The 25753-nt window shown below is 43.8% G+C and overlaps 1 protein-coding gene across 3 annotated transcripts; it reads right to left on the bottom strand.

The window, feature by feature from the left end:
• Positions 1-52: 52 nt before the first annotated feature.
• On the bottom strand, positions 53-24148 carry slc44a5b (solute carrier family 44 member 5b). Of its 3 annotated transcripts, none has more exons than XM_037469575.2 (23): positions 23887-24148; positions 14605-14653; positions 11273-11346; positions 10063-10147; positions 9782-9866; positions 9546-9659; positions 9397-9457; positions 9193-9316; positions 8653-8685; positions 7318-7401; positions 7023-7135; positions 6714-6845; positions 6225-6324; positions 6045-6137; positions 5613-5700; positions 5094-5356; positions 4928-5022; positions 4737-4840; positions 4561-4634; positions 4291-4361; positions 3831-3919; positions 3510-3594; positions 53-1921 (listed from the first exon to the last, which is right to left on the bottom strand). In XM_037469575.2, exons 1-23 carry the CDS (start codon positions 23921-23923, stop codon positions 1812-1814), a joined length of 2163 nt encoding a protein of 720 aa, XP_037325472.1. In that variant the 5' UTR covers positions 23924-24148; the 3' UTR covers positions 53-1811. The 3 variants fall into 3 exon arrangements, with proteins under 3 accessions (XP_037325472.1, XP_037325471.1, XP_037325473.1); XM_037469574.2 differs by lacking the exon at positions 53-1921 and adding an exon at positions 1982-3247 and having other exon boundaries at positions 23887-24147; XM_037469576.2 differs by lacking the exons at positions 53-1921; positions 8653-8685 and adding an exon at positions 1982-3247 and having other exon boundaries at positions 23887-24146.
• Positions 24149-25753: the final 1605 nt, after the last annotated feature.

Below are 25753 nucleotides of genomic sequence, written 5' to 3'. Positions count from 1 at the left end.
GAATCTAATTTCCAGACATGCGAGGGAGGGGGAAGGAATATATAAAAAATAAAAAAAAACACTTATCAGATCTCTGGTGTTCTCCCTCATGGGAAGGAAACTCAAAGCTGAGCGACGTGAACGCAACACACAACCACTACAGTTCAGCTGGTGTAGTTTCTCAGTATGAGAAATAATAATGTGAACGTCTCACATGCCACACTGAGCACTACATGCATCATTTGTCTCCTTTCTGATACACAAGAGTTGTTTTGCTTTTGCTGAAAGGTTACGTCGTACGTGTCCCAGCGTGTTCAGCTCTAACGGCGGCAGAAGGTGTGTGTGTGTGTGTGTGTGTGTGCAGTACAGTCACTCTGAGGCATCATGAGGGCAGGTTCGACAAACACGCCACCAAGACTCCCACGCGTGAGTCACATCTCAAAGATCTAAAGGAGGACAGCATTCGGAAAAAAGAGAAAACATCCCTAGAAGTCAAGGACAGATGTGCCACTACTTTATTACATCGGTCCTTTTACCAACAACCCGACAGAATCTGCATCTTCCACCTGTGGCCCAACAGCAACGCAAACGTCCGCTGTTTAGCCCGAAGCCAGAAATGCGCTTTGAAATGTAGGAAAACAGCAATTGAACAAAAAAATGAGGAATGAGGAAAACGCAGCGTCAGTTAAAGGCGAGATCAGGACTTGGAATGTTCAGAATGTCGGTGATTCGTCACATCGATGTGTGTGTGGCGATCTCAAACTCCCCATCTGTGTGTATCTGTTGTTTTCAATAACCAGAGGCAAGTAAAGAGGCCTCCCATTAACTATATTAATTAATATACATATTTTAAGTGCCATCAAAAGGTTCTAGTATTAAAGTGCATTGTAATCAACATCAAAATCCAGATGAGCGCAAGCCACTGTTGTCTGTAAAGGAAACATCTATTTACAGACAACTTTAAAAAATAAAAATAAAAGGAAGTGGATTTTATATTTTGAAAAGATACATTTATGGGGAGAGTTTCACCTTAAGATCCGTGTCATGGTACGCACGAGTAACACGCCTGGGTTCTGGGACATTCCTTCTAGTTCACCTTCCACTCCTTGCCCTAACATCTGGAAAAGCCATCACGGGCTGCCGAGTGTCGCTTTAACAAGTTCTATAAAAAGCTCATAAATTAAAAAGGCTCTTCAAATGCAAATTATGCAGCTGCAAGGATGCAATTACACTCAATGAGGAATTGCACTTAAAAATTGAAGCACTTTGAACTGCCGTGCCATTATGTCCTTGTAATTATAACCACGGTGGACGCAAACATGTTTCTCAATGTGAGACAATACAAGGTCAAAAACTGCATTGTTTTACCATTTCAATTGTAAAACTAGTTAGATATGCTTTGGCATTTACACCTCCACACGTCTGCTAATGACTGGCCCCACTAAGCGGTGAAAAACCGACCACCACAAGAGATTAAATGTAAAAAAAAAAAAGAGCTGACATTTACCACATTCTCAATAAAGAAAGAAATCACAGATTCCAATAGGAACTTAGTGTGAAGTACGGCTGTGGCTAGACATATTAATATATATCCCTTAGAACTAGAACATTAAAAAAATACATATTTACAAGAACTTGTGCGACATTGTACACCATCCAATAAAAAATCATTTTGTACACAAACCGCGTCAGTTATAAATAACAAAATTTCAAGGCCGTTAATCATTTGCATGTGGATGAATGTATTATCCATTGTGTGCACCGGAGTTGCATTTGGCACGACGTGGTGCTCGCCCCGAGCTTTGGTGAATGAGGATTTCGGCCTTTTTCTCTTATCGCCGGGCGCTGGTGCCGTCGTTTCTCTTGCAGAGGATACGCTGCAAGGTTTTGTTCATGTAGAAGGGCCGCTCCACAGAGCCGTCGTTCGCCTCCTGGTCCCACACTAGGAGGCAGCAGTAGCAAACGAGTTTACATCGGAGATGGAGAATGCACTGGACAATCCTTAAAACATTCATGTTTATTCCAAAAACATTATTCACAATTCCATTGGATTTCATCGATTTAAAAAAAACGCTCCTGTACAAAAAGAACACTGAATAACCTCCAGATAGATGCGTGTAGTATACGTAGTATTAAAACAGCAATACATCCAAACCATCCAATAAAAAAATTACCAAAAATGGCTTTGACATCCTTATATAAACTGTATCGCAAAAGGTTCCTGGTGTTAGAGCTAAAACCACGGATTAAGAGGGAAACATTTTTTCACAACTAGGCACATAAACTAGTGGCTGCATTCACAAGTGCCCTGAAGACGGTCAGGTTATGTTCAAATTCTAAGCAAAAAACAAAATGTCTTTTTAAGTCTTAACCTGCGGCAAATTCTGCTTTACAGTACGCGCATGATGGAAAGACTACAAACTTGTTTTTTTCTCGATCAAGTGAAGTGAAGAGAAACCGGTTTTTGCCGAGTGCAGAACTACATCCTATTTTTGGAGCCGTGTGTTTGTGTTCGTATAAATACGGTGGGTCAAAGCAACCGATAAAACCAACGGTAAACACCAACAGCCAGCAAAATAAACATGCTCGACAGAGGAAATGAATCACATGGGTCCTTCCCCATGTGTGAAAGTGCATACAAAACATGATTTTACACTAGAAGACCAAAGTGCGACAAGAGGGTGTTTCCATAACTCCACCTCTTTTTCCGGGGTGAAAGCGCTATGCCCTAGTCCATCAGTGGCGTCTGTACATGTTAAGGTCCTTACATTTGCAAAGAAATGCTCTCACAATATTCATCTCAGTCTGTGCGTCCGTCCTGCGAGTTGACACGTACCCTCCCGGTAAGGCAGAGGTCAGCAGAGAATACAGAGAAGGAAAAGAAAACAAGCGTGGCAGAAAAAAAGGCAAGTATCTGAGACGGCTCAGGAGAGGAAGAAAGCTGGTCTTTTTAGTCCCCAACCCCCTCCCGGTGCCTTTTCTGGGAGGATCTGGAGTAAAAGCATGTCCTTTTATGTCGAGACCATCCCTGACCAGGCTGGGATGCGTCCAGCTTTTGATGCTTTAGCCCTACGGTACTCGCTCTGAAACGTCGCGACCCTCGCACTTACAGTTGATATGGAGCGGGTCAAAAGTTAAAAAGCGGGCCGCGCTCAGGAGGCAGCGCATAATTTGGCCCCCTCGTCTCCTTTGCGCAGGATCTTGTGCAGGCCGGGAGACATGTAGTAAGGCCTGGAGGGAGAACCATCGTTCCTCTCCAGGTCTTCACCTGAGTCCAGGTGGCAGCACAGCAGAGGACAGGGCGAGCGGGAATAGCAGACAAAGTGGTAGCCAGAAAGAGAAAGCAAAGCAAAGGCTTAGTAGAGATAAATATTCAAAAGGGCCATCCAGCAATTAGAGAGCTGAGTGAGCAGGAATCCGTCAGTCAGTTTCACCTTCAGCCGTGGTGGCAGCGCTCACTACAAGCAGCCATGTTTTCACCTTGTGTCGTGCAAATTGATGAAAGAAACAAACTCCCCGAGCATACTTACAAAAGCACAGGAACAGCGTGTCCACGCACATGGCGTACACGTTAAGAAAGCCATGTGCAATCACGTAGGATCCAAATATCACCGTCTGCAACACGCAAAAAGGGTCAGAATGCTCCTCGGCCAACATTTACCACAACAAAATGATCAAGATCACTGATTTATTACCCACATTTGCAGAGACAAATGTGGGTAATAAATCAGATCCCACTGGGCCTACCAATATATAATAATATTTGACCTTCATCTACAAAGAAACTTGATTTAGTCTCGTGGTTATTTCTGCTACATTTCATTAAAAAGCATACTTTTTAAATTCCTTACCAGTAGGGGGACCGAGGTGTAGTTTAGGGACGGCACCCCCTCCTCAAAGATGGGTATTCTATGTGTGAAGACGAAAAATGACAAAACACCTGGAAAACACAAAGAAGAAAATAATGGTTACCAAATAAACCTTTTAAACAAAAATACATTAAGGATTCTAGGACAAATCAACAAAAATTTGTTAGAAAAAAAGCACAAATCATCAACTTATAAGCACACATTCTTGTTCTGCTACATTTAGATCTATACATCTTACACCAGGACAAAAAATAACATCTTCTGTACATGGATTCACGAGGGTACTACTAGGATTAATTCTCCTGTAATTACATGTAATCATTAGACAACAGTAAATTTCAACTAGAGTTGAAATGAAATAAGATCACAGCAGAAAACTCCTCCCCCTTGAATTCTGGTCATAGTCGGTCACTGGCCAGACTGCAGGTGACATGAAACTCACCGACACTTCCTGTAATAAGCAGTTTCCCCAAGAAGAGCAGAAAGTCGGTCACCCTGTCCAGGACATACACCCTACAGAGGAGGCAGAGAAAGGCCAGGGTGGAGGAGAAAGCAATGTCACACGCTGAGACACAACAACTAGACAAAAAATGCGCCTGCATTGATCCTGATTGCAAATCTACAAGTTGCTTTTCCTCAGTCTGGCTCGGTTGATCGTGTGTGTGTCTCAGGGGCAAGAAGTCTGCACTCAGACCTTTCGTTGGACACTTACCGAAGAATGTTCCTCAGCAAGAGGTGGAAAGCATCCTTGGAAGAGGTGCAGAAGTTCCTCCCATATATTGCTATCTGTTGGCGAGAGAAAAGCAGAGTAGTGAAGCATTGAGGAATAAGCCAAAGCCCAAAAAAACATCCGCAGACAGATAGACAGCAAGAGGTTTGTGAACTCACCATAATGTATGCGTTTGAGTTCACATACTTGATGAAACGTTCCAGGCACCAGAAGCAGCATTTGAGGCAGGTGAGCACAAATCGAGCACACCCGTTTTGGGAATCTGGGGACACGTTATCACGCCATCAACGTCGCGTTTAAAATATCCAGCAAACTGTGTGAGATTCGGGTTTGAAGAGTCACCGCGTACCTTTCAGTTTGCGATCGAGGTACTCCAGAACAATTCGGATCACTTGCACCACAGAGAGGATCAGAGAACCGAAGGCAAGAGAACCCGTGTGGTAGCTGTGAAGCGAGAAAACAAGTCGCATAACAGACAATTGATCACTTAATTCTGAGCTGGTTCGCTTTCTTACCGTAAGGCTCGGGTAAAAGAGGACACGAGGGGGCATGGAGGGATGTCTTTTGGCTTCTCCAAGGCCCAGTAGTAGGATGCGAAGGCCCCTGCCAGGGTGCACTGACCCAGCGCGATGGTGAAGTTCACCAGCCAGAGGAACACAAACAGGTTACAGAGATGGAGGACCAGGATGTAGCGGTAGTACGCACTTTCCCCACCATAGAAGGCAAACATGCACTGTGACCCCGGGCACACTTTGGTGATATTGGTCTGACTGAAGGTCTGAAAGAAAGCAACAGATTTGATCTGAATGTGCAGTGAGTCAAGAGCATTGTGATCTCCTTTTTGATTCAATATTTCTGTTCTGTAACATTACATTACATTCGAGCATTAGACAGCAAAGCAATCCGATTTTACTTGTCGGCAATAAGGAAACCTATTGCATTCATTTTGATTGATTACAGTCAAAGTTTTCACAGTACAAGAGGAGACAAAAATGAAGGATTTTTCCAGTAAACAGACTTCTTTGAGGACTCACCTTTGGACTGCATGCAAGGTTGGCATACATGCATTTATCATCAGCAGCTGTGACCTTGTAGACTGCATTACCCGATGATGCTAAGAAGCTGAGGACAAACTAGTTAAGGGCAACACAAAGTCATCTCATCCATTCAGGTGTTGCTTCGTCATTGTTAAATGCTTCTTCCATCTTCAACAGAATGAGAGAAGTAGCACCCATGTTATATAACTACATAGTTCCATTTTGTTTCATTTATGTAGGCCAACATGGCTGATGATGTTCATATTCATGATCTATTTTATCACAGTTAATTGCATAAGATATTGTATTGTATTGACACTTGTAATATACTTTAAAGACTGTAGTGTGTTTCTACAGTAAAACTGACGCAGTCTGCATCAACACAGCAGAATGAGTTCATTGAGCAGATAGAAGCAGAGAGGAGGATACACTGCTGTGACGAGCCAGTAGGCGATGCAGACGGCCAGAAGGAAAAAGGTGATGATGGGGTAGAGGAGAGTGGACATGATGTAGCTGATGGCCCTATAGACGAGAGAGATCAAAACATCTTTATTTTCGATTGTACAGGATTGTTAAATGCTACACAACAGAGCTGCTATTGGGACGTACCTGCTGCCCTCCTTGAGTAACGCGATGGCGATGCGCAGCCTCGTCCTCAGAAATATCAGGATAACAAAAATGATCCCCTCAATCACAGAAAGCGCGATCACTACAAGATAAAAGATACGTCTCGTTATTAGTTAAGGCAACAAATGTGTTTTTACATAAATTTTGCATTACATTTTAGGAAAAATAATAACTTTTTCCCCATAAAACTTTCTGACCCATTTATATACATTACTTATTTTTCCAAACATTTGTTGACTTAATATATTTTTTCCATGACATTTGACGTGATAAGTTTTGACTTTCTTCAATAAAATTACCTGAAAGATTTTGATTTCTACGTGTACCCGGACGGAAACATTAACGTTAATCATATGATTTGGGTCAAGCAAAACGGAAAAGGGGAATGAGCATCGCGCTAAAGCCATAAAGTTTTGGGATAACACAATACAACGGAAAGGGTGAATCAATCAGGAGTGGATAACAACATACTGAAGATGAGCCACGTCTGGCTGAGCTGAAGGTAAATGCTGAAGTCTGCATGGAAGCCGATGTCAGAGATGGTGACATTTCCACCTGGCTTCCCTCTCAGAATGCTGTACTCCCAGTAGCAGTGCCAGATACCTGAAAGACGCAGAGACAAAGAAGGAACGGACGCGACATGTAAGGTGAGACAAATCTATATCTGTCACAGTCATTGCCATGACAACACGTCAAAGATAAGCGAGAAAGTCATCAATGTAAAGCATGCGGGTAACTTCTCAAGACATGTGTACAAAGTAGAAAATAAGGCGCACTCACCGAAGCCGACTGCAACGAGGATCCCGAAGACAATGAGCCACAGGAGCACACCGGCGATGTAGCGCAGCAGGAGGATGAAGACCAGACTGACCATCATGGCGAACACCAGACCACTGCAACAACACCAACACACACGTACTGGTTACTGACCAGTATGACAGTTGGAATTCTTGGCATGTAAAAGTTAATCTTAATAAGTTGTAGAATTGCTATCACTGATGGGTCAGATTTCTCCCTCTCCCCCCCATCCACAGAAAACCACATTCTCCAATAAATAGTGTGAAAACATTCTCACAGGAGGATCCAGTCCCAGGAATTTGCATAATCCTCAAAGATCTTAATGCCAATTTCTTTGGCATTCAGCAGGCTGGAGATACTTCTGTGATGGGGTTACAAGGTTAAATGGGAAGAGATGACAACAAAAAAAGGATTTAATAAAGACAGAGAGACGGTCTGTGGCAGGTTTGTGCTACCGCCACTACCAAAGGTGCTTGCTAGGGTTTCTCAAAAAACATTTTAGACACATGACTCATCTTTGGTACTTTTACAACGAAACAAAGATGGATACAGTTTAAAATGGCTCTGATTTTCTCAGCATTAAGAGAGCTACGTATGAGGTTGCGAGGGTCTGCAGAGGCATATTCTTACTTTAATATCAAAACAGCATTGGTGTTACTGAAGCGCTAGGGAGCAGTAGTTCCCTGGTTGTGGTGGTGAGTGGTATAGCAGCATGTTACTGAATGTGATACAGAGCAAGTGGAGTAGTGGACGAGCACACATTAATAGATGAGTCAGATTAAGAAGTTATTTCTATTCACATAACTAATAAAACAAACCAAGTGCTTCAAATACTCAAGACAACAGAGCCAAGATGAATTGTATTGTTGATCTATTAAACCCCTCACCCAAATCCATCTATATTTAAAAAAATAAAAAACGTAAATAACAGCTGAATCTTTATTATTCTGTTTTAGCCGTTGTTTGAGGATTTTAATGGTTTTATGTGATGCACTTTGAATTGCCTTGTTGTCTTAGCAGTGTATTTGAATGAAACAATCAGAGGCTGACTGAGATCTCCACAGGGAGAATATTACTACAAGACCAGTAACACCGACAGAACATTGCTACTGCAAGATCTGGCCGCAGAAACACTGCCCTTTGACTGATAAATCCCTAAGGGGCAGACAGAGGAGGGAGAGAGGACGGGACAACGTTGCTGCGGCACAAACGCAATGCTGAAAGCCGTAGTGAAAGCAAGCATAAAATGAACAGCTGTTATCAAACTCCCTGAAGGTCATTGGAACCCAGTTTATAGACCACTGTTTGGATCATTTCCAGTACTGTTTTGTAAACCTGCATTCATATCTGGAAAGAAGAAGCAAACTCTGACCACCAGAGGGCAGCATATCCCTCTCCATGGTATTCCACACCAAAGTAGTAGATGATGTTTTGAGGTGGATACATGCGACAAACGATTGTATTATTAATCTGTCCTATTTCCCATCCACTGCTGCAGGTGGGGGGAAGCAGGAACAGATTGTATATGATAAAGAGGCAGGGTTAGTCTACGCAAAGCTACTGGCTACAGCTGCGGCAAAGTTATAAAGCTATAATAAATCATTTTTGAGACCTGTCCACTGCTTGTTGCACGGCTGTTACTTGGCTACAATAAGAAAAGCATTAAAAGCACATTATCTTTCAAGTCAAATGAGGGCAAACACATGTTGGTCAGGCACATAATTACGTTATGATATCAGCCATCTGCTTTAAATACATTATGATTTCTCTGCTTATCCAACATTTAGAGCCATCTCAGCCCACTCATGTGACGAAGGCGTGGATTAACAAAGTTCCACTGTTGAACTTTTCCAGTAAGCTGCATTTTCATGCGATAAACATGCAGCCGACTTTGAATGTGGTTGGACACATTTCCGGGCATCAGTGACGATGCCCACTTACTCATCATACCCAGCAATATCTGTCCAGAGCTCTCTGGGTGCCGAGTGGGCAGCCCTATTGACAGTATGACAGTTTTAAAATACTTTACATACACTTTTACCAAGGCAAAAATTCTCAATCCCATCTCATACATTAGTTTGACATTTGTTGCATAACTTAACGGGTTGAGGAACAACATTAAAGATTCACGTAGCAGGGAAACAGATCTTACTTGGCGGCATCTTTGAGGTCCTTGACACTTCGCTCGTGATTCTCCCCGTCTTTGAAGATGGTCTTATTGGCTACAGTTAAAATTCCATTTCTTGTAATGAAATCAGGGAAGCACCGCTGAAGGACTGAAACACAATTCTTTAAGTGGCCTCGCCAACAGATAGTGAGCTACTGTTGGTTGTTGTGATTATTCAGATTTACTTACAGGGTCTGCTTGGCACAATCATTGATGGGCAGTCTTCATCTTGAATGGCGTCTACAATGGACTGACAGTAAAATAAAAAGAGATGGCAAATCAATTAAGTCAAATCTAGTTTGTATGAAGACAAAAAGCACCTCTGACCACGGTCTCACCTTACTACTAATATCAAAGCCCGGCCTGCAGAATTGCTTGTAGTATTCCCAGCTATTGGTATTCCACGAATCCAGTAGAGTTGCAAATCTGTCAGGGCACTTGGAGACACAGAGCTGGAAGAAAGACAACACTTCCTTTTAATGAGCCAACCCATCAATCTTGCATAACCGACCGTGGAGGACAGGTTGATGTGGAAATGTGTCGGCGAAAGGGGCTCCACTCTCCGGTCTCTTACCTGGGTTGTAGGGCACTGGAGGTGAACCAAAACTGCAGGATTGGCACATTTCAACATGTTGAAGTAGAATAATATCGATTTGTTTCTGTGGAGAAAAATGGGGATGATGAAAACACACACACATACGTACACACAGATAGATAGATTAGAGTGAGCCGTGCAGTGAAGCTCGCCATAATCAATCACAGAGCATCACGGTGTATTGTGGTCGAATCCTTACGAGTGTGTAAAAATAACATGTACATGATTATCACAGCGTACAATCATTCGTTTGCACTCACGCATTGGGGGTGTTTTGGCGGCCACAGAAGTGTCCGTGGCTGTCGGTGGGATAGACAATTTTGCTGGGGTCGCCATGGAACCAGGCTGAAAACACAGCACGCCACACTTTCAACATTTTAACAACCCCACTGAACACTTACTGAAAGTGGCAGCGCCATCGTTCTACCTACTGATAAACACACCCGACTCTCGGTCTCAGTCTCGGAATGTGTAGAGTAATATCGAGCGCTTTAAATAAATCTGTTACATCAAGACATTTATTGCATAATTGGTATTAGAAAAAATCTACAGCCGGGTCAAAGTGAGTCTTATATAAATCTATAAGTGTATCAGGCTAAGCCTCTCTCTGTGGAATTACCAAGAAAAACAAATGAAGCAAAACAATTAAAGGGAAAACAACGGAAAAGTATTTTTAATGTTGTGTTGATTCGGAAGAAACTTCTACACAGATGAAAAAATGAACAAATCAATCCAATTTAAATTGATGTTGGTATGTTTTGCTAGACAGAAGAAGCAGGAACCCTGAAATGTATTTACTTATGTTGCTGACATCTGAACGTGAAGCGGGACAACAGAGACGCCGCGAAAAGGATGATGAAAACTTAACAAATTATACAGAAAGTACACAGAGTTGTTTTTAATGAAGTCTTTCTCTTGCCCGGATTGAAACGCGACTCCGCTGACAACTAGCTTGCAAGGGGGAAGAAAAGGAAATTGAAAAAAAGGAAAACTTGAGGAAAGAAAGTACTGCGCCGCCTCAATCCTTTGCAGACAAAGAGGACTTTTGTCACACTCAAGTGAACTAAACAGCTTCAGGAGAATTTGAATGAAATGAGAGCCGGAGGGAATCACTGGTCATTCAGCCAAAAACAAACAAACGAACATAGAGGAGGCGTGTTGTGGTGGATCTCCGTCTTATTAAAAGACTAGCGCATTCCCTGAGGGAGCAGCATTTCTCTACTCCCACGCAATTTCAACAATCAAGACATTTTGTTAAATAGCCCACCGTGAAATTAGCAATAAATCAAACTAAGGGAAGAAAAAAAAAAGAAGCTTATGTTCTTCTTAAGAAACATCAATCGTGCATTAAGATCATTGCAAATGATTGTCACAAGCAAACACCTTCACTTCCTGACCAGTACATATCATATGTGTGTGTGTGTGTGTGTGTTAAGGACTTTGCAAACAGCAGCAATGTGTCAAACTCACCCACGGTGCCCAGCGCGATGTAGCCCAGGATGACAACGATGAATATAACACAGCACACCACATCAGTGCAGCTCCTGGGAGGGGAAAAAAATATGTGAAACATTGAGAACACATAAAATAAGGTTGTGTATGATCGGTTGTCCTGAGAAAACCAAATTCACATTGTGACAGAGCTGCCGTAGGACACGGGGGCTCGAGCTTCACATCTGGATGCAGCATTTACTACCAGGTATAACAAAGTCTCATCTGTGTTTTCTGAAGCTGTAGGTTTCCAATGAGACTGAACCCCCCCGCCCCCGCCCCCCCCCACACACACACACACTCCCAAGTCGACCGTCCCACAGGCGCAGAAAGCTATTTGAAGTTTGCCTGTCTCACTCCACAGCATTATCAGCGTGCTAGTTTAAGGCACAGTCTCTCTCTCCCTCTAGCAGTACTGAGCACAGCCTTAAACAAAGCCCATCCCAACCCACTGTGCCCAGTAGTACCACACTCCCAGTAATACTATACGCGACGCAAATTGACTTGAGACCCTCATCTCCTCCTGCTTTCAACCCGTCTCCTCTTTCATCCAGAGGAGCGAAGCCGATGTCCAAAGGAGGCCTGTGATCAGAGATGTGACAGTGTTTCCTCTGTGTAGTTCGATGAAGAGTGGATTGTCTGCAGCATGGTAATATGGTCCTTTACGGCCGACTCTTTGGCCTCCAAACACTATTTCATGATGGAGCAGCAGACAGTGCAGAGTGGCTGCAGCCCTGATGCACACACATCAACCCATGCAAGAGGAAAAACATTTAGCTTCAAACTATGGAGTCTCTTAAAATACGTTCATCAGTTAGCAGTTAGGGTCAGCTGTGCAATTTGAGGTTGCATTGCAAATTACTCCAGACACTAGTTCAAGAGCAACTTTTTATAGTTCTGCATTAATAACTGTAATAAAGCCTGAAATCTATGTCAACAAGGGACTCTGGTGGACGGTTGGCTCGGAGCAAAATGCAAGATTGGGAATGTTTTTCTGTCCCAGCAGGGCTTCTAATTCGCCCCGCTCCTCATTTCAAAATAAGAAGACTCTTTATTTTCACTGCTCTGAGTTACATTAGGATTGTGGATACCAGCAATTTTCATCTCCATTAATATAACAACTGCTTTCTATCTTCAAGCGAACAGCCCTCCAATAATTGACACTGGACGACAAAGGACTAAATGAGCAGTTGGTTGCCATACAAAATGAGGCTTAGGGACCTGGTGTAAATTATTTTTCCCCGGAAGAGCGGTGCAATTATTTTTGGGAGATAATAGGGAAACAAAGGCTGCAAGTGTGCACAGCCCCGCCATGGGGAAGATAGCAACGGTTTTAGACCGGCAGTGACTATGAGGAGTATAAAAACAACCCGACACACTACAAGCAGTGCTTTTGGTGATATCATGCATAATATTAACAAAGAGACAGGGGAATACAATTTCATCATATTAAGGATGTCAGGGTTGCCATAGCAATGGTTGCATTCCTTGTCTTTGAATCCCTCTCCATCCTTTAGCTGGAAGATGAGGTAGCTATCACTCTGCAACACATCATATGATTAAAAAGGGAAGAGATCTGAGGGGTGGGGGTTTTAAAGGCAACCCTGCCTCTCCCACGCCGTAATATGTTACTGTAGATCCGTCTGCATTATTAAGACAAAGTGCACACAGCACCACGGTGCGAGTACAAAGTCACCTTTGAAACATGCAAAAGGGAGCGTTGAAGGGAGCCTGACGAAGTGAGGGGAGTGAAAACAACTCGGCCTTGCTCTCTTATCTCAGAAAAGCAGGCCAGATCGAAAACTGCACATCTATTCGGATCCCAACCTGGCCTCTTCAGACGTGAAATGGGACTGAAGGGACCCGACCATTGCCCTGCTTGTTAACGGAGCCTGCTAGGTCAGCGCCGCTTTCAAAGACAAAACAAATCCGTGCTGGACGTTAGAGCAATAAGAAACTTTTGTGTCAGTGTTATGTTTGCTGGGCTGATATTCTGAGCGATCCAAGGTGACAGATGGCAGCAGCGCCACAGAATAGCATGAGTTCCATTGTGGTGTGAACCTGCCAGCCTGTCACTGCTTTGTAACAGACTAACAGGAAAGGACATCTTGAGCATCTATTCCCCAGGGTCATGAAGCCGAGACCGCCTTTCTGTAGCATGCTATACGACACATCACAGGCATTACCACACCGCAATATGATTGTGACTCCTCAGTTTATATTTTACATGATATTGTACCAGTTTGAATGAACACGGATATGGTTACTTCACTTCGGTACCAAGCCCACGTGGAAACTAGACGACCACAGAGTCGGTTCTCCCTCAGTTCTCATTAAGAAAAGCCTCCGAGCCACGGAAACATCAAAGAGTCTATGGTGCCTTCATCCAGCTGCAGCAGGGAAATGGGCTGAAGAGGGTGGGATGAAGAGACACAGGAGGACTGAAACATGCCTTCACAGCAGCCTGCCGAGCTGACGTTGAACATAAAAGAGATAAGAGCCTACATTACTTCAGAAAATGACTAAATCAGAAGCCTGTGGGGACCCCGAGGAAGGGTTTTCTGCATTATTCCAAAACTCTGCTCGTCATTGTGCCAGGAAAGCAATCATAAAATGTAGACTTCATTTTAAATATCTTTTTATCGAGGGGCATTTCTCGATTCCACCGATCACACGTAAAGCACCACTATCGTCATTTGAATCAATTCATAACTTTTTTTTCACTATTTTGAAATGAGGGTGTCCCGACGCGGCTGCCTACCTGATGGCATTATTTCTCTGCGCTATATCGATTTCATTGTAGACAGTAGGCTGTGTGTGCTTCCCCTTGAAAACCAGGCGATTCAACAGCTCCGGTGATGGGACCACATTGGTTCGGGTGTTTCTGGCTGGTTAACAGCGTGTGTCATTGGACTAACTCCAGCCACCAGCTCGACTTATGGCCATTGATCTGTGCGCTGGAGTGGAGGGAGCTGCCAGCACTCGGCCTCAATCTTTATTAGCGCGGCGTGACGAATGATCAATCTATCAACGCGCCGACTTGGGTGTGCACCAAAAACATTATACAACGGACAACAATCAATACACATGCAAGACAGTGACAAATAGGGAAGAATTAAAAAACGTTTTCTTACAAAGTCCTAGCAGTATGTACGTACACAGGCAATATTTAGTTTATTTAAACTTTGAGGTATTCCGTTTCAAGATGCTTACATGTCTCAGATGACATTTTGTAATGCAATGATTTAAGCGTACAATAAGTATTATTATACTGTAAGGCAAAAGGTGATGATGTGGCGCGTGCGTAGTACCTTTTATGAACAGGCCCTCTGAAGTTTGGGTCAAACTTGCGTGGCTCACCTATAAGAAAAGCATAGTGGGAGGCATTAGAATATAACTGAACACAAACAAAATCCACTGACAAAGTGCACAACATATCCAAACAGTTTTGAGCAACATTGTCACTGTGTACTACTAAAGCGCACCAGTAAAGTTAACCCGCCGTTCTATTCAGCCGGGCAGGACAAACAAACTAGGCCTTCTCACAGTGCAGGAAGAGGACAAAGAAACAAAAGCCAAAACAATGCAGCTAACGCAGAAATCACCCACAAACCCTTTGAACAACTCTCGGGCCTAAGCCAGACAGCGTATGTGGGTCGCAGTGAGGACTTGACCCAGCAAAGGGGATACTGAACCACCGTGCCATCAGTCCCAGGAGGGGATCACTACCACCGTGCACTCTCGCAGGTATAAATAAGCATCTGCGTTCATCACCGGCTTCTTCTTTGACGCCCACGCAGTCTCTAGCCCAGTTGAAACTCTCCAAGCAGCTGGGGCGGACTGAGGGGAAGCACGAGTGGTCCGACCTCCCATCTGCCCATTCTCACACTCGATCCTGTAGAAAGACGTAAATCCCAGCCCTGTTTCTGAAGCTGTGAGGGATGAGTACACTGCGCAGCGTACAAATAGTCTTCTCAACGTACTGTGAAATGTAACGACACCTAAATTTAACTAGCCTTTTTTTTCTTCTTCTTTCGGCAAATACATTTACCAATGCAACGTCAGCAGTAAATGTATCCTAATAGACTATACAGTATTGGGTGTAAATGATTCTGCCTCGATTCCAACTCTGAAATTATGCAAAAACTATTAAAAACACATTAAAATGACATACTGCTGCACTGGGGGATATCATCTTCCACTAAAATCAACTTGGTGTAGTTTATTCTACAACTGTAGTATTCATTGTGACTATGCTTATAGAGTAGTGTGCTACAGTTGTAAAATGGGGAAAACATTTTTTCTTTTGGAGCACCAGAGCCATCACACCATTCCGTTGAATTCATTTAAATTTGATCCAAAGGATCAAATGAGCTGCATTGACACATTTGCACAAATACAACAAAAGCGAAGAAATTTTCAAGGATGTATACAGAGTGTGAAACTGATTCAGCCGCGAAGGTTGGTTAAAAAGATCAGCTAAATCAACAGGAAATGTTGTATAACAAAACACCAGTTGAACCAAACCAGGAGAGGCACTAACTAGTCTCTGCTATATGGTGACATCACTGTGACGTCAATACCACTAAAGGTCCTGTTGGTCACAAAACACACAGCTACATGTCTTTCATGTCCAGCAAACTTATTGATTACGACATTGTGAAAAGCATGTTAGATCATGAGGAAAATTACCATAGCTGTGATGATGACAACTTTAGCTCTTTTAAATAGCAGCAGAGCGGCCAGCCGTGATGCAAGAGGCTCCACGTGCTGATTTTTTGTGTCCTCGCTGTTAAAACCCCTGCTAGTGTGCCCCGCCATCTGTTTGGCTGTCACTGAAAGCCAATCACTCCCGTTATGCTTCAGCTCTAAAAATGTGAGATGTTCTGTGTTAAGTGTGTAAAGTCCTTAGCCAAGGACACAATGTCACGTGACCAGGTGCTGTTTGCACAGCACTGAATTTAAGTGGATGCTACATTCCAAATGACCTACAAATGATGCACCGTGCATATAATCCCGTACAATGACACACACTGACAAATGGAAGAATACACGTCTGTAGTTCCATACAGTATGGGAGAAAAAACACACCAACTACCTCAGGGCAATTCAAGTGCGTCAAATATCAAGGACTTTCAGTTCCTGCACATGAACTACAATCAGCTCCATACCAATTAGATTGTATTTGTTGACCAAAGGTTTGGAAAAAATTAAGAAATAACAAAGAGTATTACTGTCAAACTCTAACATGTCTTACCATTATATCCCCACTAGCAACCGTGCATGTTTTATTGACAGAGTAATATATTCCACTGCGTTGTACTAAATGTTGCCTCCGATTGTTTTGTATCCCAGTGGTTGCCGCTACAACCGCATGGCCAGCAGGTTGTATCACATTAACTCACATCAGAGCTAATTAGAGATGCAGCTGCTGGAGGGGGGAGGGGAAAGAGAACAAGATTCGTAGCTGTGTACTATGTAAGCTGAACTTATATACTGTAGTTTAAAAAAGAAAAGGAACCTCTTTGATCCTCCTCGGCCGTGTGAAGTCACAACAGAAGGTCTCCACAGTGCGGGGGACACTGTGACACAAACAAGGCCCACTGCGATCTGGGAGAGCCAGTGGTGGGAGGACAGATTGTGGTGGAGGAGAGCGATCAACCCGCTGTTTGGAGCCGCGGAGCCGGTCGGTGCGTCCAGCGAGAAGACCGGCAGGTAAGCAGCACGATGCCCCTCTCCACCCCACCCCCCCCCCACGCCAATGCGCCTACTAACAAACAATAAGGGCCACTGAGGGTTGCGGATGTTGTTCGAAACCCAGGATACAAAACTGTCAACGCGGTGTGACGGAGGGAAATCACAAACAAACGTGTGACTGTTGCGTAATCCAAGAGAGAAACATTATGGAGGACAGCATACGGAAACATTCTGTAAGATTACACACACCTTCGCTCCAACACGGTAACACCGAGGGGACGATTGTGCTTATTCAGCACGGATCGAATTAGCTGCTGTTCCAACTCACTACATCAGCGTGACTCCTCACACAAGGTTGTTGTGCTTCTCTCTGTCCCACAAAACAGATGTCAGTGAGGGGGTCGAAAGAGAGTGGGGCAAAGCATCGCTGCCGCCCGCGTGCGAGCGGACTCTGCATTAGACGACGGCTGTTCAGACTGCAGTGCGGTCCGGGACACGAGGGCGGTGCACTGGATGTGTTGGGCTTAGAGAGGTTCCGTGGTCAACAACATTACGGAAAAAGCCTGGCGGGCACGCCACACTGGGACGGCCAAAGTCTCCGGTAGAGCTCCACTAACGGCTGCTCTTCTCTATTGACACGGTGTTGAATGACGCCACGTGTGGCGCTGTCACCGGCAGATTTACGCGCAAACCATCAATTGTGGTGGTAATCAAAGTTTCCGAGGCAGTGAGGCGGGACGGGGTGAGGAATTACACATCAGGATCAGGCACTAATCTATGCTGAGAAAAATCCCATTTGCATTTGCAGAAAGTCTGCTGTAGCAACAAGATCCTGGGGTCAGTTTAGCGTGGTGAGGACCATTAAATAGATATGTGATACACAGATATTTTGTGATATAATGCCTTCTTCCAACAGGGGTTTAATAACAGCTCTATTAATAAACTGAAAGGCAGAGTAAGAATGCCTCAATTGGAAGTGAGTACCTCATGTCAGAGAGACTCTAAAGTATGTGTAAGAGCTGCGATACACTGCTGAGTGCCTGTGAAGGAAAAAGAACCAGATGTAGCAACCCAGTCCGGAGGGATAAAGTTTCGGCGCGAAGTCGCCTCGTATTTTTCACAAGTTGGGAGGAGAGTAAACTGCACACCTGTCTCCTGCAGCTCACGTTCTCCTCGGGCTGGGCTACTCAGGAATTATGTGCACGTCGACAAAGTCAAAAATGTAAAGCACAGGAATGTCAAATATCAAAACGGTAGGATTAGTAATCATACAGCACACTGTACTGTGATCACACCCTCCACGGTAAAACTTTCTTCACTTTCTGCAGCTCGTCACCGTGACCTCACAGACGCATGGGCAGACACAGGCACCAGTGTGCCCCACCGGGCCCCGCTGTGCAACACAGGCCTCTTTCATCCCGTGGTCAGGCAAACAGCTCGAACCCTGTAGGTGCTCGACATGGGCAGGGTCAGAGGGGAAGGACCTTTTTTTGTTGTTGTTTTCACTCTGCTCATTTACAAACACTTAAGACCCGGCGAGAGTGGAGTGCTGCCAGATTGGAGCCAGAGCAACATCGGGTTAGCTGAAGCTACAAATAAACAAAAAAATAGAAATAGAAAAAAAATGGTAAACATTCTGCATAATTATGTTCCTCAGCAGAGTAGCTACATCCTGTGAGCTGTACACAGTACGCTCATTCATAATTGATGAAAGCACTGGCTTCTGCCACTCCAGAGAGGAAAGCAGCATCAGGCATTTGGGCTTTTACTCTTGTTTGTATATTCAAAATTTCCATTGGTTACGCTGTGATGGGATAAGAGACTGGGTGGAGGTAATGGGGTAGTCAGGTAGAGATTTGTGATCAGTGTGTCACAGGAGAGTCAGGAAACACTCACCCAACTAAGTCAATTAAAAAAAACACGTTGAATATTGGGAACCACATTGTGATCAGTGAAGTCTTCCCCACTTCCCAGAAAGAAAGAAAGAAAGAAACTAAACTAAGCCCAAATAATCAAAGCAGTAAAAAAGCTCCAGATGGCTCCCCTCTTTTCATAATATTAAAAATGTAGAGGATAATACACACGAACCCTCTTTGTGTAGCACCATCACTCCCTTTTCCTCTGGCTTTCTTCCATCTGCTTCTGAATCTAAAAACATTTTTCCTGCCGCGCTCTCATTTCCCCCCCACTGGAAAACATTAAAACCTCTCAAGGGCTCGTCTCCTTATTGAAACAAGACAACAACACGCAGATCTCTGCTCCAGGTTTGACTCGGCAGAGTCCTCTGGGACCCTCTCAACTATTTGCAGATGCTCAAGGACTATAGGGACATATCGGTGGTGGGTCGCCCACAGGGTAAAACCTCCTATCTGTGCATGAACAGATGCGGAAGATAGTGGGATCCGGCTTGGGATTCGCCCCCCCCCCAAGAGAGGAGTTAGCATCCGAATGTGTCAGACGCTGACAGCTAGCTCGCGGCTCACAGCGCAGAAGCGGCCGTATTGTGGCCGGCTCTTTGTGACCTTGGTTACATCCGTGGGAGCCTTCAGGCATTTCAGTGGCAGCTCGCTGCTGCTGGGCGTCAGTGACAGGCTCAACTGGCTTTGGCCTGGACTCATAAAGACTTAAACATAAGAGGATATGCCTCGTATTGATATCCAAGTATGCTGTGTAGACACACAAATACGAATGCACACGTCTTGATACTTTAATTACCCGTTGCCTTGTATTCAACTTCCTCAGGTTTTAAATGTTGATATCCTGATAAAACCGGGACAGAATGCGGCAGACCGCTCCACGAAAGTTTGTGAAAATTAGTCAACACGGAAAACAGATTACTGTAAACAAATAAATCTCACATTTGCAGCCAGATTTATTTGCATGTTTTAGGGAGAAATAGGATTTTCAGGACTCAGTACTGATCTCAACGACTAATTACTGTGAGGAGTTTTCTGCCGTGTATGTTAACACAGAAAATCCATCATCTCCCTTGGCCTATTAAAGTTTAATGTTAGGCGAGATGCATCCGAGCCCAGATTCGTAATGGTAGGAATAACAAACAATCAGCTTTTGCACATTAGTGTTTTTGTCTGTGTTTCAAACTCCTTTCTGACGAAAGTACCTCTTCGTGACATCTCCAAAAGTAGCTCAATCTATTGAAAAAGGGGGCACAGGCGGCTCCGCCCCTTCGTGCCCCCCACAAGTCACCACCCAAAAATTATCATAATGAACAAAGACAGCAAAAATGGCTATTGTTAGCGTGTGACAAGCAGCGAGCACTCAGGCAGAATATGCACGCAAAGGAAGGTGGCCCGTCCTGCTGAATGAACTGAGTGGACGAGCTCATTGCAGATACTAGATTGGTTTGTTTTTTATAAATCAGAGCATTTACCTCACTAATTTGTGTCAATGAGAATTTTAACATTGTGATCATATGAAAAGTGTGTTTTGATGAAGCATCGTTTGACAGTGTGTGTGTTCGCCAACGAGGAACTAGGACGTATGGGCTGCACTGAGAGGCCCTCACCTGTGCAAAGCATTAGAACATCGCGTCTCCTTGGGTTCTTAGGATGATGACTTATTGGTTTTGATTGAGCCAGCTGCGTCATTTAGCAGATTAAACCATTTAAAGGCAGTTTTGAGTCTCGCTGTGCATCAGAGACCCAAAAGCTATGTGTCACGCCAGCATGAGGGTAGCTTTATCCCTCACTCATTTTCCAGTGGGTCTTCAGCTTGCATTTCATAAATCACTACCTTCAAGTCATAGAAAAACACTGCCTGTATTTGTACTGCAAATGGGAAATTTTCAAAGTCTCCATGGTGTCGCTTCACGGCTCAACGCCCCATCTTCATGGACTTCAATAAATCCCTCGTCAGGAGCCGTGCTGAAATTATTTACTGACTCACCCCATCATTAGTGTGAATAATACACTTCCAGGCACTGACATTGCCATCTACTGAGAAAAGACACAATATTTGTCGCAAAAGAACATAACCTTGTTAAAAATAACGAGCAGATTTGACATGAAGACTCATAAAAGGTGCAGCTGCGCTGTGACGTGAGCGTCGGTCTCCATTCAGACGATTATTTGCAGAGAACAGCGACACTTAAAAAGCCCGTGATGGCACTTGGCCTTTGGTGCAAAATGGGCCATTGGAGCCACAGCATTCTCTGACTGCAATTTCACGGGAAGAGGCTGTGAATGTCGGACTCTAAACCAAAGCCCTCAGCTTTCTGTCATCGGCTCAGTAGAAAAACGCAGCGTTTAGGGAAGCTGCCCATGCGAGGAATTTGTTAATTAACAGTGTGCCCGACTCAACACTTTCTGTGGTGAATGGAACTCATATCTAAATTGTTACTTACACACCTGTCACAGACTGATTAGCGCCATTTCCTTCTTTTATGACTGAATGAACGTGTCACTGAACGCTCGCTACATAGTAGGAAACGTATAAAATACAGACACTGCCACGGCTGGACAGCAATGATGGGATGGCAGGTAGTGATGTTCTTACACACATGGCTGGACTCATTAGTGCTCGCTTGTTTTTTGCTGCTTTTTAATGGAGGGGAATGTCTTTTATGTTCATTAATAGAAAACACCAACAGCATAGCATGTTGGGGCAGGGTGATGACTCCATGTTAATGTGGGGCCGTATCATAACCGTCCATCATCCTGCCTTAGCTACGTCTGCTTCAGTTAAAGATTCCCTAATTTCCCAGAAAATATACTCATCTCTTTCACGGCCGTCGGAGGGTTTCCTGTTGGGAAAAGAACTAAAATCATTCCAGAAAACATGCCTTGTGGAAACTGAGTCTTTGCTTTTTCTATCTCCCCTTATGTGGTTTTTGAGTGTCACTGCAATGTGGCAAGGCCAGCAGGAAACCTTTTGTCTTTGATGTAGCGGAACTGACATCAGAATCATCAGACGGGTTGTTCAAGATCTATTCAACCTGCTGAACAGGAAATAATATACTTGATAGACACTTCCACCTGCAATAAAATAATTAAAACTGCAGGACCATCGCCGGCAATACTGCAGGTTAGAGTATACGGATGTCAAATGTGTCTTTTTGTTCTATGCTCAGATGTGAGACCAACATTTTCTAAATTTGCTGAGGTAGCTGATAACATAAAGCAGCTGACCTAAACACAGTGAGGCCCCATAACTCCCTCCAACGCTACGCTAGCTGGGTCAGTGGATGCTGTTGGGCAAAATGATGTGGCTTAATTAAACTGTCTCAATACATTCTATGCAATTCCTTGGGGAGAAGCACTTGAGTTGACACAAGAGAAAATATTGCAGGTATTTGCACGATGCACATCCTGCATTGTGTACTGTATATACTAATAATGACACACAGGCAATACCTTGTGTCTTGCCCCGAATCCGCGGTAAGATCTTTACTTTACACTATACATCCCCCCCCCCCCCCCCAATCCCCCTATGGTGAGCTGCACGTCTGCCAAGAGCCGTGACCGTCCGCGGATGACAGGTTGCAGTGGTGATTGGCAGTGTGCTGTAGTCATGACATCTGAGGGTCAGTATGGGGAAAACACCAAATATTTTCCAACACAAGCAGACCTATCAATGCTCTTCCAACTCAAGATCAAGCCTTTTCCCGACAGTCCTTTTGCTTACATACAACTTACATACTGCAAGAATGCCTACTCAAAAAACCACCAGTCTGGTAAAAAAAAAAAAAAAAAAGAAAATCCCCGGTGGACGGTTATCCTTTGTCTCAGAGGACGGCCACAGTGGGGCATCTGGTGTTGATAAAGGATTATTTTTGCTTTGATAAACAACATGATTACAAAGGCTAATGGACAGAAAATATGCCCTTGAATTAAATACATATCCTGGCACATCGCATATGTCCCTCAAAGACAGTCCTGTCTTATCGTTTCTTATCAGCAAGGTTTACAGAGGACACTGATTTGAATCTTCATTTAGTAGCAGAAATACCTGCACCGCATTTGCCACAGTTTTGTATAATGAAAAGGAGGAAAAGTGGAGATGCAGACTCGTTGTTGTTAATAGTCTACTACAATATTTTGCTATAACGTTAGATACAGATATATATACATATATATATAGAGCAAAGTATGGTTGAAACGTTTTTTGTGTGTAATCTGAATGCGTATTTAATGTCAATTAATTAGTCCCTGAAGCTAAAATGCGATAATTGCAGTTCATCGTCGTGAGAATAAACGTTCGCGGGCTGCTTTTCTTTGTCCTGTTCGGGTTTTGGAAAAAAAAAAAACAATCTGACATGTGATGGCATCGGTGGGTTTTTTTCTGATGGGCATTTTCCACTAAAATGTTAAATTCTGACAAAACCGATAGATCTGCTAATCCACAACATATCGGCATACCGATCGATGACCGAGATAACGTCAACGTTGTCTTGTGTTGTCATGCTAGTCGCCCGGTGCCGTTAGCTACAAATAGAAAAAAATAACGGTACATCTGCGTTTACGACAAAGACCAAGTGATGACAAGTGGAGGAGAAAAGTGACGCGACTTTATTGTCTCCCATCCAGGGGACTCATTCACCGGGTTAACGGCAATAATAGTAACGGTGTGTCGCCGGAATTGACGCTAAATCACCACCGAAAGACGCAAAAAAACGTTGACGTTTAAAACACGACCGTTGACGTTGCCGCGTTTTCGATGTCAACCGTTAAATATAACGTTATACACCCCCCCAAAATAGTTAGAAACTGACAATGGGAGCTAGCTAACGTGACCGTAAAGCACAGCAAGGGGTTAAACGTCCCTCGGGCGGAATAACAGCTTTCTCCCGTCGTTTCACATCGTTACACAGCAAAAAGGAAAGACGAAAAAAAAATTAATAATTTTGGCGTTTCTACAACAAAGAAGAACCGACTCACCGTAGTGTGAGGAGGGGACGTCCGTGTTTCTAGCCATGGCACTTAGCGGGACAAATGCGACGTCGCCTTGGTTTTGGAGACCGCATATGAGAGTCGAGGTGAACCGCAGCTATTTCAGTACCTTTCGCCCGGTCCCGTCGAGCAACAAACACAGCGGGAACCTGGAGAGGCTCTCGGGCTCTTGAGAGGATGCTCACGGCCACGCAGCTGAGCGTCAGCCGTGTTTACAGCGTGACGTCATTAATTATTCCAAAACGGCCTTAAAGGGGACGTGCGCCCCGGCTGCTGCTGCTGCTGCTGCTGCCGTGTGCTCTTCATCCTTTGTTTGGGTTAAAAGCGCATCGGTTCTGTGCACTTTGGACCGCCGACATGTAGATCATTTATATGCCTCGGATCGCTTGCTAAAGATGTCTGTGTCTGCAATGCGCTCGTTAAATTCCAGGATGCCTCTTATGGTTTATTAATAATACCACAGCCAATGTTGCAGGAAGTATGCTTAGGATGCTTTGGTGCTGCAAAGCGAGGCGTTGGGTGAAGAAACACAGCCCTCAGCTGGCCATCCTGTGGCACTGCCAATATTATTCTCTGCAACAAACTATTTTTTACAGTAACATTCATGCACCTCTAGTGCATGAATGTTACTGCCACACACAGGTGGCCTTGATTGAAACCCATCTGGTCAGATTGGTGTCAATCAAGGCCACCTGTATGTGTGGTCTGGATCCTTTTATGTACAGGTAAAGAAAATATTACAAACATACACATGGGCCGTTAAAATCGATTATTACTGCTTGTGTGACCAGTAATCGTCTTTTCTTCATCCAGGTGTATCTCCGGAAAAACTGAATTTTGAAAACCGAAATAATGAATTTTGTGAAGTATGCTATAATATGTCAATATACAGTATACTTTCCATGTTAGTATTCAGTAGTGACTAAGGCCAGGATGTGGCAGCAGAGAGTGAAAATTATACACAGTCATTTGGGGAATCCTAGAGCTGCAGAGTTTAATTTGTATTGCACCAGGACGACCAGGAAAGGAGAATGTTTTGACTCTGACAGTTGCAGCCAAAAGGATTCAACCTGGATGTCCCCTGAATAACAATAGAACATCGTCAAACCTTATCCTTTTTAAATACCATCATATCTAAGTCGTGAAATATTTCATGCATTGTAATGTAAGATTGGATTATAAATGGGACAGGTCATTTGTATTCCCCACTGGCATCTAAAAAGTGATGGTCTCTCTCAGTGCTCTCTGGATAAAAAACAGTAATAGAAGCTCAGGTAGCCAAAGGCCAGGCATTAAGAAGGGATTCACTTTCGAGGGAGCGATCATATGTGGCACACAAAGAGAATCAGAATCACTTCATTGCCAGGTGCAATACGATCGTCTTGACGGCACAGGGGTAAGACAGAGGTTTTCAACCTTTTGTGGCCCAGAACTGTTCTCACTGATTTACATCCTCCAGAGATCCTCTGATGGATCTGGTTGAGGATGGAAAAAAAGCAAAAGGCCCCTGAGACTAGAAACATTTCACAGGCAGCAGATGCAGCAATGTAAAGGATTGTTTATCGGTCCTGCTGTAGCTTTTCTGTTTTCTCAGAGAGTTTTTATCGTTTGAACTTCTGTTCATCAACATGTGATGCAGTTGGGTTTGATGCTATCAATAGAAGCCAGATGGACCCTATTTGGAATCACACTTACCTGCTGTTGTGTGCATTCCTATAATTTTAGAATTAGATATTCGCCATAGTGAAAATCAAGATTTCCTTAAACATTAGACCATAACGCTATTTCACAAGGTCAATCAAATCCTTTGTTTATTACCGGCTCACTAAAACTGCCAGTGCTTTGCTTTCTGAAA

The sequence above is a fragment of the Pungitius pungitius genome, chromosome 7, assembly GCF_949316345.1.
Source record: "Pungitius pungitius chromosome 7, fPunPun2.1, whole genome shotgun sequence".
Classification (NCBI taxonomy): domain Eukaryota; kingdom Metazoa; phylum Chordata; class Actinopteri; order Perciformes; family Gasterosteidae; genus Pungitius; species Pungitius pungitius.
This window is presented reverse-complemented; position numbering and strand designations above follow the sequence as displayed.